Source organism: Carassius carassius, chromosome 42 (assembly GCF_963082965.1).
Source record: "Carassius carassius chromosome 42, fCarCar2.1, whole genome shotgun sequence".
Lineage (NCBI taxonomy): Eukaryota > Metazoa > Chordata > Actinopteri > Cypriniformes > Cyprinidae > Carassius > Carassius carassius.
The window spans coordinates 20,609,075-20,624,733 of NC_081796.1; the positions used below are offsets into that span (position 1 = coordinate 20,609,075).

The window sequence follows — 15,659 nt, forward strand, 5'->3', positions numbered from 1 at the left end:
GGCTATTCCAGTGCCTTTCCAAGCAGAAATTGCTGGCCGTGTAGCCCCTGAGCACATCTTGACTCACTCACTCTCAGCATGCAACTTCACTTAGAATTTCATTTCCATTCGTTTGATGGCAGGCCAGCTGTAGATGTGTCTGAACGAGTCAGCAGAACATTCCGGAATATAGAGGTGGATGATATGTTGGATGCATGTGCATTGGCTGGAGATGAGAATAGGATGTGCCCTCAATCAGCTCGATTTTCTTCTGAATTTCAATTAGCGTAATGAACCCTTCTTAAATGATAGTCAGTGTTTTTAAAACAGCTGTCAGAGGAGCTTAGAATTTATGAGTGTCCATTTCCTCCAAACACACTATCATTTCCTGTTTTTGCAATTAGCCAGATTGTAAATCTATTTTTTATTCTCAGGTAGGAGGAAAGGTTTATAGAGATTTCTCTAGGGACTACACTGTAAATTTTCTAGTTCTAGATGTACTATTATTTGCCAGTATTCCTCGAAAAAAGAGAAAGTAATAAACAAAAAAATTATTTGGAACTACTTTCTATATTTTCTGAAACGCTTTGAATCTAAAGTTATTATTTACAGTATATATAAAAGACAGTATATCCACATGTTTTGTCATTATGTTGTTATAAGTTCTGTATTCTTTAACAATCTCTATTTATTTGTATGTTAAATCATAAGACTATACTAGGACCTCTCAGATATGCTTATGCAGAACATAATAACTTTTTTTGTAAATATTAGATTTATTTTGGTCTGTCAGTTTGTCTTCTTCAGATGTGTCAATATGTCTTTGTGCTTGTCTCTGAAAAGGCGTACAAAATTACAAAATTACAAACAAAAAGAGAAGTCATTAATGATTCATGATATTGACCAGCAAACGTTATGGCTCACAGATGCATCGACTCTTTCTTTACAGATTTTATTTTTATTTTTCAGATAAAATGCATGCTTCAGTGAACTGTTCCAAATTAGGACTGTCCTTTAGGAGAACAGGCACATGGTAAAATGCAAAGACATCAGTTGAATTTTGTTTTGTTGTTCATGGCACCCTACTGGGAAGTACTGACCATGCCAGTGGCTTGGCATGTCCTTGTAGCAGGTGAAAGCCAGAGCTGGTCTGCCGTCTGCTACATGCTCAACAGATCTCAAAACCCAGCTGGAAGCTGCTTTCCCTCATTATATCAATGAGCTGGAGTATCATTATGTAATGAACTAGTTTGAGGGTCAGAGGACAGAGTTGCCACATTAAAATGACAGTGTTTTATGCTCATAGTACACCATCTCATGCTGGTTGTTCAAGGAAACCACTTTGTTCTTTGTCTGATGGGATCTAGTTTATATAGCCACATTATTTATGTGCATATAGGCTCAAAAATTAATAACGGCAAAAGAAAAAGCTTGTAAATGATACAGTCAGAACATCTTGACCTAAAAGGTGCATAGTAGTATTTTAGAGTAGTAACATGTAGCATGTTAAAAATTGTGGTTTCTAAGGTGTTGTTACAGGTATTTAGTATTTCTGTATTTTGTGTAGTTTATATATATATATATATATATATATATATATATATATATATATATATATATATGTATATATGTTTCATTATCCACCCAGCCAAAATTTTACATTTGATCACTTTGAAAAGTACTAGCACACCACTTAATAGTCTGCACTAAATATCTTTCACCTTCATTTCTCCATTACATTTCCCCATTAAATCTTTCTCTTAATGCTTATGGTAGACTCATAGAACTCATAGTTCTGTCAAGTTGGCTAGATAGTTTAAGAGTCTCTCTGCTTTTGCACCATAACACTCAACATCCCTTTCTCAAAGGCACAGAGAAAGATGTGAACCCTGTCAGCAGATACAAAGCTGCACAAGCTTCAGACTGTGAGAACGAGAGAAAGACAAAAGAGAGGAAGAAGAAGAAAGGAAAAAGAAAATGGGTCGTAGACAAAGGGCTTCTAGCGGTGTATGGCTGCGAAACGTCTTTATCACCACACAAAAGGGATTATTTGAGGAATGCTTCGTAGTTGAAAAATGTGTTAATTGCAGAGTCCTAGACACTAGTCTGTCACATTTTTGTCCCCCATTTTATCTGCTGTTATACCAGAATATGCAAATAATGGCGCAGTGTGCATATTGCATTCAAATGAGTGACAGGAAGGTTGAAGGGTGGGATCATGCTTCACTTTAGAAGCTCCTGGATCTCCCGCTGTGGTACGGGAAGTGTTTCATCAGCGTGTTGTGCAGCGCTGCAGCAGGTGCATGGGGGAGGGATCCATCTGCAGGACCTCAAGGGATGGCAGGGTAGGTTAGAGAGCAAGCGGGGTTGTTTTCAGAGTCGATTTACTCTCCCTGATTACCACATGCTTCAGTCAGACGGCCCACCTCTGCGAACCCCTCCAGCTCTGTGCCTCCTGTGCAAGCTTGTTGCACTTAATAGACTGTGTTTCACACATGGGACGGTTAAAGATCGGAGGGGTTGTGGGGTTGTACCTGCACACAGATGCACTCTAGGCCCCAGGCATTTATTTAGAGGGGTGCATGTGTATGTGTGGCTGATGAACAGGTGGGGTCTCTCTTGAGACCCCCAGTCTCATTAAAAGCTCCAGAGAGGAAACGAAACGCATGTACGTCTGAACCTCCCACCAGACGGGCCTGTACAACAGCTGAAAGGGAGAGATGTACCCCCGCAGCTCCACAGGGAGATGCAACAGACCGGATTAGAGGGGGCATGAATGAACCCAGCGGTCTTCCTATTATGTAATAGACCCCCATGTCTGCTCTTGCCCCAACCCCGGCCTCAGGCCCCGATGCTTTGACCGTTCTGTGGCAACTGAGCACGCTCTGGCTCTTGAATGAGAGGGACCCTGTATCCTGTATTGATTAGCTTTGTTAAGTATGTATAAAATCAATACCAGAACCAAAATACTGGTAACACTGATGCATAATCGTTTCCACAGCTGCTCCAGGAGTATTACTGGCTTAGCGGTTTGATTGCAGGGTTTTGGTGATTTCTCACTGTCATTATGGTCTGATTGCAGCACAGAATTCAGAGTTCATGAGTGTGCATTTGAATTTAATACTGTCCATCTATCCATTTATCCATCTGTCGTTCTATCAGCCGCTCTTATCTGTTGATCTATCACTTGATCGTTCTAGATATTGTTCTGCCAATCTAGATCTATTTCTATCAATCTAGATATCATTCTGTCATTTTAGATATTTTATTGTTCTATGTGTCACTCTATCCTATCATTCTATGTATTATTGTATCTGTTGTCTTGTCTATCAATCTATAATTCTATAAGTCATCTATCAGTCTAGATTTAGTTAAATCGGTCTAGATATCATTCTGTTGTTCTGTCACTCTGTCCTTCTGTTTGTCGTTCTGTTGTTTTGTTGTTCTAACATTTCTGTCTGTCATTCTATATATCATTCTTTCTGTCGTTAGCACTAGATATTGTTCTTTTGATCTATATCGTTATATCGATCTAGATATCATTCTGCCGTATCGGCCGCTGTGTCCTTCTGTATATCACTCTGTATATCCGTTTGTTGTTTTATCCATTGTTCTATTTGTCATTGTATTGTCTTTCTTTCATTCTATCAATCGTTCTGTCGATTTATCATTTAATATGTAATTCCACCATTCTGTTGTTCTCTCCATTTCATTCTATCTATCATTCTTTAGTAATATACTATCATCCTATCATTCTAGATATTTTTCCAGATATCCGATTTTCTAAATCTGCAATTCTATCTACACCAAAATTTAAATTGCAGTTCCGCATCCCTCATTTTAAGTTCAGTATTTGAACTGGAATTAAGGCAGCATAGTTAATTTGATTCTGAATTGCACCCAACCATGGATTATAGGTTTTCTAAAGGGGCATTTACACTTTTCATTGTGGTCATCTGTGAACACATTCATCCAACAAGCCTTTTTGACAACTGTGTGGTATATGTCTGCTTGTTGCATTAAAAAAGGGTATGTCAGTTTAAAAATATATTTTAAACTGATAACTTAAAAAAAAAACTCAAAAAAACTTCCATTCCCTTGCAATCTAGCATGCTTTTGGATTCAAGAACAAGTTCTGTGTGAATTCCCCCAAAGGCTTTTGACTCATAGCACTGCCTCTCCATAGTTGACCTTTTAGCTTTCTTTACCCGCAGTTATAGGAAATGCCTTGTATTTTGTAGTCCATTATAGCACAATAGAGACTCCAGCTTTCATTTCTATTTCTAAATAGATATTCACCCATATTATTAAGCCAATGTCCTCTAGAAACCCATTTAGGATGGCTTTCCCCACCTGGTCCCCATCAAATGTGCCAGTCTGTAGACATTTTGCAGCCATTCTCCACATTTCAACATGCTGTATAATTACTATGGCTAGTCAGCCTGGGACATAAAATTTTTGGCAATATGTTATTGTTAAAAACATGACAGGAAAAGGGAATGTGTGAGCGTGTGTCAATTATCAGGATTAAATGAATAATGAACATAATTATAAGTCCTACGCTGACCACCTTTCCTCCCCAGTGTATTGGAATATTCATTATCTGGGAAATTTCCTTATTCATGATCCCACTGTGAGAGGAATGATGTAGTTAATGATAAAGTCAGAGGTGACAGGATTGAATTTTCCCGGTGCTAAAGAGCGGATTAGAGCAGTGAAATCCTTTACTGGGTGGGAAAACCGGCCTCTGAAGATACATTATGGTTAAACTACACTATAAAAAGTTGATATATGTGACTAGACCAAGCCGTTGTATATTTGATTATACAGTCATCAACATTTTCTTAGTCTTGGGTAGGGATGGGTATCGTTAAGGTTTTAACGATATTACTACTCTTACCGATACTGCTTAACGGTCCGGTACTTTAACGGTATTCTTATCGGTACTTTGTGTTGTGTTACTTTGTGTTGTGTTAGGCAGTCGAAAACTTTGCATTTCTCTGTCTGCACATAATGCACTTTTGAAAGATGCTTTGACAGATTGCTTGTGTTTCCGCCCTTACATGCAAAAATTTTGTTGCACTTATAACAACCAGCGTTGTCTGCATCAACTCTAGTGAAGTATAACCACACTTTGGAACGTTTTGCTGTCTCCGCCATCGTCACTCTTTGTATTAAGCAGGAGTTTTCTTACTGTAAGGGGCCGTTCACATATCGCATCTAAAAACGCGTGGAAAACGCTAGGCAAGGCGCTTTCTGATTTTTTTTCCCAAAGCCTTTGGGAACTTGCGCTCCTGAGGAGTCTGCCGTTGCTAAGCAACCATGACCTGCTCTCTCCATGAAGACGCGGAAATTTCAGCAATGGATAAAATGGATTTGCAGCACTAAAAACTGCTTGCAGTAGCACTGCTACTAAAGTAATTTAATCAGCTGTTCCTTCATCTTGGCTGAGCTTTCAACGTTGTTACGGAAAAGGTGAGGAAGTTACATGACCTGCGGTGTGCTTGCGGCATTCTGAAAAGGTGAGATGTTTTTAACTCGATGTGGTGCAGACGCGTCTGGAAAAAACGAGCTCGTCGCACCGCGTGCGCGTCGCGACCGCATCGCTTCCATTATGAGCGCGCATACCGCGCGCCTACATTTGAAATAACGAACTTGAGTGCGCAAAAGACGCGATATGTGAACGGCCCCTTATGTGTGTGTGTGCGTCGCGCTCGTTCTTGTGTGTGTGTGTGTGACTGACAGACAGCCTCCGCGGCGTGCATGAGAGATCTCGCAGATTTCACAGACAAACGTCTTAATAATATCGCAAATTAGAAATGTTTGGTGAGATAAAATGTGCACGATAACATTATTAAGCAAAAATACATAGTACGTTAATTTTTTCCCCTCCAGTACCGAAAGCAGAACCGATACCGTCAGATCTTACTGATACTACGGTCTTTCATAATTTAGCCCCGGGACCATTTTAATACCGGGTTTCGGTACCCATCCCTAGTCTTGGGGGATTGGTTAATTTAGTGTGAGAGAAAGCATTTTATTTCATTGTGTCAGTCTGTTTTAATTATGCTTATCCTATTGTTCCAGGCGCTGTGGATATATTAAAGCAAAGCAAGACCCAGAGGAAGAGAAAATGCAGTTTCAGCATGGACGAGGTAATACACACAGGTTTTTTTTTGGTCTTGGAAAAGAGCTAAAATCTTTTAAGAGTAATCAGCAAAATATTGGGCAAAACTTTTTAAGATGTCTAATGTAGTGCGTTCAAAGAACATAGTTTGAGAAATGTCATCAAATCAGTATAGTATTTTTTCTGGCCAGTCAGATGGTGAACATAATTCGGTCTGGCTGGATGGTTGAATAAAGAAATTGTTGGTTAGTGAACAGAGCTTTTGATGCATCTGTTGATGTCTCTGATCGCACTAGTTGCCTAATGTGTGTTTTGTCTAATGACACTTTTCCTGCCTGCCAAAGACAATGTTTAATGAGGTTGAAAATGCAGCACTCCCCTCCTTTTAGGAAAATGGATGGTTCAGTCTAGGTAACTAAAGTGACTGTAAAACAATCCGACCGTTATCCTCACTCCGTCCGTGTTCTTGCATTGCAGTCAAACTTCCCGAAACCCGCACATACATTCACCCGCATACGTACGAGGACCCCAACCAGGCGGTGCGAGACTTCGCCAAAGAGATCGAAGTTTCCAACATAAGGATTGAAAGAGTTATTGGGGCCGGTAAGTCAAAATGAATCACTCAAGAACATGCCCTACTTGTGTAAACCACCTGGACAGCTCTCCAGGTATTGTAATGAGATGAAATTAGGGATTGAGTGTAAATTCAGTTAGTTGACAGGCTCTTGTTTGACTCCCAGGTGAGTTTGGAGAGGTCTGCAGTGGCCGTCTGAGGCTGCCCAGTAAGAGGGAGATCCAGGTGGCCATCAAGAGTCTGAAAGCCGGATATTCAGAGCAACAGAGACGTGACTTTCTGAGTGAGGCTAGCATCATGGGCCAATTCGACCATCCCAACATCATTCGACTGGAGGGAGTCGTCACCAGATGTAAGCATTTACATCCAGAACACATTTGAGCACGTAACTTCCATTGCTGGAAATAGTTTGTACCGCCTGTGTTTTCCACAAAGAGATAATTGACTTTACAATCTTATCTTCAACAAAAACAAAATAGCACGAATATCATGAATATTCATTGGTTTAATAATGTATGACAATATTTATATCAAGTGATTTTCTGCCCTACTTAGAATACAAATGTGCTATGACGGTATGCCTTTGAATTTGCTTTTATCGCTTTGAATGATCACTCTAGCTGTTAAGATAATGTCTTCGGAAAGGTCACAGATAACTTATCATGGCGAGAGTTGGCTTAAATAGTTTGAAGTAAAGAAAAAAAAAAAGATTTGTTAGACTGTGGATTTTATAAAGGCATATTTGGTCTGTATTACCTCTATCTGATTGCTTGTATCACCACTCCTGAGAATCTGAAATTGATGTGCACTGCTCGTTGATAATGAGGATGCTAATATTTGCTGTGATTAGAATAGCGTTACTGAACCTTACCTGAATTTGCCAGCTTATTGAGAATGATGTTACAATTGTGTTCATTTCAAGGCTTCTATTGTCTTTGTGTTTAAAAAAGCAGTATCTTGCAACAGGTGTTTTGGTCACTGTTGAGTGTTAATTTCCTCTGCTGATCTCACTTATGATTTTTTTCCTCCTTCAAGCCTCCGTGAAATAGACTGACAGGCTCTGTAACAAAAGGACCATCCATATTCATGCCAGCTGCATGAATATCGATTATACAGACATGTAATTGGATGTGAGTTTTTGGAGGGATCATGAATATTCAGTGTCAGAATTATTAACATTAATCCTCTCTACATTTCCTCCCAGTTCCTCGTACTCATGCAAAATGCTAATGGTGTCCTTTAGTTTGATTCAGTTCAAATAGTTATTATTAATGTTGGCAGTACAGCTTTTCCTCTCTTATTAATTAAAAGTACAGTAATTTTCTAATTGTTTTAATTCTGTGCTGTTGCAACATAATTATGAGGTTATGACAAATATGTCAGTGAAAGGCGTTTATTATTGTAGGCATGGATTTTCCAAAGGCACACATAATTCCTTTAGCCCTCATAACGTCTCTCGTTAATAAATTTTATGGCAAGATGAATATTTTACATGGACATAGGAATTAAAAAAAATACATTTGTTTACCTGTTAACCCCAACTGTATTGCACACACTCCCTAATTTAGAAGAATCCTGATTCATAAACAAGCGAATAAGAATACAAACAAAATGTATGAATGTACTTTTGGAAAGCTGAATGAGAACCTTTTCTGTGCACATATGTAATCAAACTTTTGCGAGTGAGGCTCAATGAAACACAGACTATGTATCTTCCATATTGCTCTTTCTGGCAAGTAATATAACACACGTGTGTAGGTTTGCGAACGTGTCCTTGCCTGCCGCTGATTGGGTGAGATATGATAGCCGGAGTAATTTCACAGGTCACAGATCAGCCTGATGGTGTCGGGGATGGGAATAGGAGAGGTCAGCGACCCTTCAGCACTGCATTACTCAAACAGCTGTCAATCCAGCCCCCTCCTCGTATGCACAGACTAATCACAGCGCTGATGGAGCTGAGCAGAGATGCATTAAAGAGGCTGAAGAGAGTTTATGCTGCCTGATGGAGCGCCGGCGAGAAAGACAAAGAGTTTTGTGGTGTAATATGAAAAGCATCTGTCACATAACACAGCTTTCAGAGAGGCGCTCTATCATTACCACCTCAGACGACAAAAAATTAGACTGTGATTGAGCTTTTTGTAATGCAAATGTGTCAGCAGCTCAGAGAATGGAATCAGAATAGACCTTAATGCCCCATTCAGTTCTTTATTCCCATCTTTACAAAAACACAGAGCTGTCATCATCTCTATTATAAACCCATTGTGCATAACCATCAGATTAGCGGACTGCAGTCTGCTGTCTGATAACGTTCGCCAACCTCGGCTCTATTTTCAGGTTCATTCCAGCTGAGTCCTCAAGAAAAGTTTTTCTTTGTGCCATCAACAATAGATAAGAGGATGTCTTTTCTAAATCATTGAAAGTATTGCTTTGTTCAGAGTAGTGTGTGCTTTTAAGATAGAGCATTACTTGTTTAGAGCCCTAAAAATTCCTTTATCCTCTGATATTTCATAACAAATTGCTGTCATTTCATCAAATGTCACCAAAGCATGTGATTACAGATGATGCACAGAGTACATACTGGAGCTGCAGGTCTTTTAATGGCAATCAAATTTTTACGGAATAGTTTTCTCTAGAAAATGCATGCATATTAACTGGACAAGCATGAACTTTTTATTAAATTTTTTACTTTATTATCTAAGCATTCCTCTTATGTTAAATGATAAATTGCTTTCATTTAATAAAATGCCGCCAAAGCATGTGATTACAGATGATGTGCAGAGTGCAGTACATACTGAATTTGCAGGTCTTTTAATGTATATCACCATTTTCAGAATCCCCCTAAATACATGTAGTGATTCCTTGCTCCTGTGATAATGACCATAATTATGTCCTTTCCACAGTGATAAGACATTTAGAGTTGATAGGCTCACCTTGGGACGCAATAGACATTTGAGTCGGTATTGCCAGATATGGTACAGGATTTCCAGCCCAAAAGCTTACCAAAACCCACACAGTCCAACTAAAAACTGCCCAAACCTTTAACTGTCAAAATCTGATAGAATTTTATTGCCATGTCAATGAAAGTTGATAAGGACCAAGCCTTCGCATAATCTCCCTCAACAGGTGAAATTCAGTTTCTGAGAGTCGAGTCACTCTCCCAATATTTACTGTGTAACTTGTATTAAGGCAACTCTTGCATTGTGGTCGCTTGAATATACAGCTATACATTCAAAATTGGCTCAATGGCTAGAGTGCAGAAATGCACATCTGTTTGGTCTAATGCGACCAGCAGCAATGCCAGGGAGATGTTGCGGTTTATGTTTGTATGCGCTCTATATTTCAGTTCTGGTGGCCAAACAATTGTAGGTTGAGGCAGGTTGGCCACGTCATCCAGCTAGCTTAGTGTCAAAGTAATTTGTCCCACGTTGATAAGCTAATGTGCAATCCTTTCAGATATCCTTCGCCACGCTTGTCGTGTGGCTTCGATTCTAAATGATGTGACTGATTTTATTTCTGATTTACTTACAGTGACATCTAGGACATATATTGCAACCACCATTCATCTATACCACAAATGGCAATGTCTTAGGGCTTGGTGCTATAAATAGCTTGTTAGGGTTGAATGGGGTTTTATTGGATTCAATTGGGTTTCTATTTCTTTGTGCTTTGCTGAAGTAAAGATTACAAAACCATAATGAAACCATTGACTCTTTGCTTGTAGCCTCACTCTCCAGTCTCCAGTCTGCATATTCATGAATTTTGAAATTGATAGGGCAGATGTCTTATCTTTGTCCTCAAGGTCTTCTGTTAATATTTTCTTTTCACTTGTATTGCAGCTAGAGATGTGCAAAAGTCACAACGCAGAGGCCAGTGATTTCTGCCTGTGTTCATATTGCTGTAGAAATGGTGCTTTAATGATGCATTTTTTATGCTTTCCATGCAAACTGTTTAACAGCTGAAGCACAATATAATAAATTACAAAAAATACATTATACTATATGAAATATAACAGGAAAAAAAACTCATTCATAAATGACCTCACTAATCAATTAGTCAAAGGAAAAAATTGTTCATGACTCCGTTTATTTATTTCTATAAATTCTTCAATTTTTTCAGATTTTTATTTTTTCATTCTATTGAATTTAATTATTTTAATTTAAAAATAAAATGAACGAAAATAAAAAACACTCAAAATATAAATTTTACAGGAACAATTTATAATAATAATAATAATAATATATATATATATATATATATATATATATATATATATATATATATATATATATATATATATATATATATATATATATATATATATAATATATATATATAACATAATAAAATAAATATGAAAAAAACATCACAAATCAATTAATCATATAAAAAAAGTTATTTAGTTAGTTATTTAGTTATCCCTAGAAAATGCAATCATATTAATTGGACCAGCCTATTTTCTGTTAATTTTTTTTTTCATTCAGTTTAATTTATATTATTTTGAATCTAAAAAAAAAAAGAATGAAAATAAATATAAATACAATAACCTTTGCATTTACTGGAGCAATATAATAACAACAACAATAATAACAATATATTATTCATAATGTATTAAATAAAAAAGAAACCACTTTTTGAAATAAATGTTCATATTATTTATTTGGTTGGTTGGTTGATTGTGTTTTCTCTAGAAAAAATGCAGATTATTATTCTTATTATTTTTTAATTACATATAGTAATTTACATAAAAAAATCCACATGGAGCAAACTGCATTTATGTTGTTTCCTCAATATCACAATAGTTATACCTCAAAGATAACCTTGCAGCATTCAAACCTGTCACCTGTAAGACCACGCTACAGGCTACAACATAAAGGGCTGCTCACAGAAATGGTTAACATCTCTAGGGCTAAAAGGCATCTACGTCTGGTGCCACGAGGTGAACATTTCTGCTGTACAATACGTCCATCAAGCATCTCTGATGATCAGGGTGGATTAGCATGTGCTTTTCCCTGTCACATGTGAGTTGAGAAGGGGGGTCTCTCTGATTGACAGCGTGTTATTTGGGTGGAATCAAGGGAGAATTTTAATTACTTTCAGTAACGCAGGTGCGAGCTCCCCATATGAGCTTCAGGAAAGAGTTGAATACTTTTCCCATTAGCAGATCTTTACACCCCTTCATCTTCAAACCCCGCCACCCCCAGGGCAATTAATCAACACACCCCCTAAAAACCTCCCCCCTCACTTGCCCCCCACCCCAACCCCTTCATCATCCTCCCTCCTAAAGGAACTCATTACCATTTTAGGTATTTCTGGACAAAGATATTCTCAGTGGACAGCTCACTCTAATTATCTGCCTGACTGTTATTGAGAGCCTTGATTAGGGGCTGTCACTATGAGTAACAGGCAGCAGGTAGAGGCGAACGAAAACAGGAACGAGGGTCTGTGATGTCGAAGCAAGTGGGGGAGGTGTCCGCTCTCTTTATCTGCATGTTTTTCTCTGTCATCTTGGAAATTAATTAAATATAGGACACAAAAGTGCCAGCCTCTTCCTGCCTCTCTGCTGTGTCTTTTCTTATTCGCCTGTGAAAAAAATTAAATGTCTTTCTCTCTCTCTCTCTCTCTCTCTCTCTCTCTCTCTCTCTTTCTCTCTCTCTCTCTCTCTTCCACAAAATTTCACACTTCCCATTTTGTCTCCTCTTTCTTTGTCCCCTAGGTAAGCCTGTGATGATAGTGACAGAGTACATGGAAAATGGATCTCTGGACACTTTTTTGAAGGTGAGCATACTCTATTTTGCTGCGAATAATGGAGGCCAATTTGCACCAAAGGAAATGCTGTGAATATCACAGGAACACAAAGCAGTCATACGACTCTTCCAAACTGGGCTCCACAGCTCGCATGTTTACCCCTCTCTATGCCTGGTTCTTCTTTGTGTCCCTCAGCTTGTGTTTTGTTTCCCAGCTCAGCCCACCATGGTTTATGCTGGTTTGGATTATTATGTTCGCAAGCAAATCTTATCTGGTGGAGATAGTCGACCAGCATGGTCTTTCTGATAACGCCAGTTGACTTGCCGGTCAAGCTAGTTTAGAAGCTTTGAGATACTAGCCACAAAAGGTTTATCAGGCTTTTTGATGCCAAATTACTGTGTAGCTGATATGCAAAAAATGTGTACTGTCTGAGAAAAATAGTAAGAGTGGTATTATAAAGATATTTTTCATTTTTTTTTTTACATTATTATACTACAGTCAAAGCAAAATAGTGAAATATTATCCTACAAATATTTACTTTCTGTTATATTGATGGTGTCTTCTACCTATTATAACTTAGAAATATTTAACATTTACATTTATTCATCATTGCACTTTTCACAGTAAATTGATTATAAAAAAGGGATTTTACAGATATTATTGTCCCCTTTAATAAAAACTACAGAAATATTTAAAAACGAATAAAAACTGTGATTTTATTATATTTTGAATAAAAAAAATCATTAATAGTCCTATGATTTCTGACCAACCTTTACAAGCAGAATGATATCGAATTTCATACATATCTTAAAGTATCATGATTTTATTACATTAAAATATTCAATTAATCTAACTACATACACATAATAAACAAACATAATTTAAACATGTTAACATACATAATAGGTATTAATTGAAAACCCCTGCTCTTAACAAACCAGCGTCCCATTACTACCCCAATATTACCATCCAAACGTATTTAACAATCAAAACATTACGTTTTCTTGCCAACAGGGTATAATGAAACATCATAATTTGGTTAATTGGTTACTTGCCATTGGTTGCATAAAAGCCTGAATGATTATACAGTGATTGCAGTTAATAGCTCTTGCCCTGTAACATGTGAGCAACACTATTAATTAGAGAGCCAATGAATTATGAATTACTCACGAGACACATTCGAACATGATCGACTGTGCCAGGATCCACAGAAGTTGAACAAGTTCCACAGGGCAGAATTTGACATGAGAACTCTTCATTTTGTGCAGAAACATGATGGGCAGTTCACGGTGATCCAGCTGGTGGGAATGATGCGTGGGATAGCTGCGGGGATGCAGTACCTCTCAGAGATGAACTATGTGCACCGGGATTTGGCAGCACGGAACATTCTGGTGAACGGAAACCTGGTGTGTAAAGTGTCTGACTTCGGGCTGTCGCGTGTGTTAGAGGACGATCCCGAGGCGGCATACACTACACGGGTGAGAGATCATGCTTCTGCTCTGGATGTTTGGTCTCCAGTCTCATTTTAACTAGATTTACTGTGCAACGGTTTTGTTATATGTTAAGCTGGTTCAGCTTTTTGTTTAAAAGAAATATGATTTGATCGTGTAGGGAAAAAAATCAGACACAATCTTGCTGACCTGTAGTCTGGAAATGAGGTCACACAGGACTGTCATAACAGCTATCCAGACTGATGGATGGCTGAACATCTACTCAGTGTACTCAGAAGGACTTCCTTTACCACAGCTGCCATGTTCAGTTTTGCAATTATGCCTAGTTATGTTTCAACAAGTGGTTTGTCTCCTCTTTAATTGTCCAAACATTCATGTTCCATATGTGTCCTCTGATGTCACTGTGGCATACTGATAATCAGTAGTTTTGGGCAAGGTACTTGCTAGCTAAGCTCCCAGTTAGCTAAGCTAAGCTAAATGCTCCCCTTTAGCAAAAAAGTAGCTACAACATACAGTACTTTACATTTCAAAAATAGCTTGCTATTAAGCAGTTCCACAACTTAAGATAATAAAATAGCTTCACTACTGTAAAGCTGCATTATTTAAAAAATAGCAGTGCTAGCTCGTTAGCAGCAGCTAATAGCTTGCTAATAGTTTTGTAGTGATGCTGCTTCAGAGAATTGCTAATCAATGATTTTTTTTTGTGCTGTTTTTTTAGGGGGGTAAGATACCCATTCGATGGACAGCCCCTGAGGCCATAACCTACAGGAAGTTCACTTCAGCCAGTGATGTGTGGAGTTATGGCATTGTTATGTGGGAGGTGATATCCTATGGGGAACGACCGTATTGGGAAATGTCCAATCAGGACGTGAGTAAATTCTGAATATTATGTTACCGTAGTTTCACTGCACAAAGATCTCACAGTAAACAAAAAAATGAAAGTTTTAAGAATTAATTTTGTGATGTATAACCGAGCGGCAACCTCCCGCTCTCTCTCGTGAGGCCAATATGGAAGTGACTAAAACTGTAATTCACCGACTGGCCGCTTGAGGCTGGCTGCAAAAGGGAGTCAGTCCCATAGACTCCCCATGTTAAAATGCCCAACTTTACAGCAGAGAAATCATGTTTACAGCCTGATGCAAAAAATAATTTTGGTCTATATAGCTAATTTTACCCTTCATGACAACTGTGAGGGGGGTGAATTTTTTTTTTATAACTCATCTGTTTATTTTATATTAAGCCTTAAAGTTCATAACTAAGGGCATGGCCACTTGAGTGACAGGTGGATTGCCGCTGCTGTCACCACCGTGGCGCTAGGTGGGCGTGGCTTCAGCAACCAGCTCCCGCCTTTTTGCCTATTTTTGATTACCCCAGAGTGACGCGCAGTGACGCACTGCCAAGATGGCAGCGGCCCGCTCCACCCACTTTTGGTTTCAAAAACTCTCTTCGGAAACCTATGGGTGACGTTACAGACGCTACGTCCATGTTTTTATACAGTCTATGGGTATAACCATTAGTGTTATTTTATTATGTACAGTATGTGCTATTATAGTATTTATTAATATTTTTAATTCACTTTTATTTTAATATTTTTAATATTTTAAAGTTTTCATTTTTGTTTAAGTTTTAGTCCTAATTTTTTTAGCTTTATTTTTATTTCGGTTTTATTAATTTTAGTACTTCAGCTATATTTATTTTAGTTAGTTGCCAAGGAAGTCTTTCTCCTTTTCATTTAAATCTTTTTGGATGTTTTCATCTAATATTTATATCTTATTTTATTTAA

At 38.0% G+C, this 15,659-nt stretch overlaps 1 protein-coding gene across 1 annotated transcript in view; it reads left to right on the forward strand.

Moving 5' to 3' along the window:
* LOC132124140 (ephrin type-A receptor 3-like) overlaps positions 1 to 15,659 on the forward strand; it is a 62,013-nt gene that overhangs the window by 42,233 nt on the left and 4,121 nt on the right. The window contains exons 9-14 of the mRNA XM_059534993.1: positions 6,067 to 6,134; positions 6,584 to 6,709; positions 6,847 to 7,032; positions 12,394 to 12,455; positions 13,694 to 13,903; positions 14,595 to 14,744. Coding sequence (XP_059390976.1) covers positions 6,067 to 6,134; positions 6,584 to 6,709; positions 6,847 to 7,032; positions 12,394 to 12,455; positions 13,694 to 13,903; positions 14,595 to 14,744 — 802 coding nt within the window. The remainder of the gene's footprint in view (positions 1 to 6,066; positions 6,135 to 6,583; positions 6,710 to 6,846; positions 7,033 to 12,393; positions 12,456 to 13,693; positions 13,904 to 14,594; positions 14,745 to 15,659) is intronic.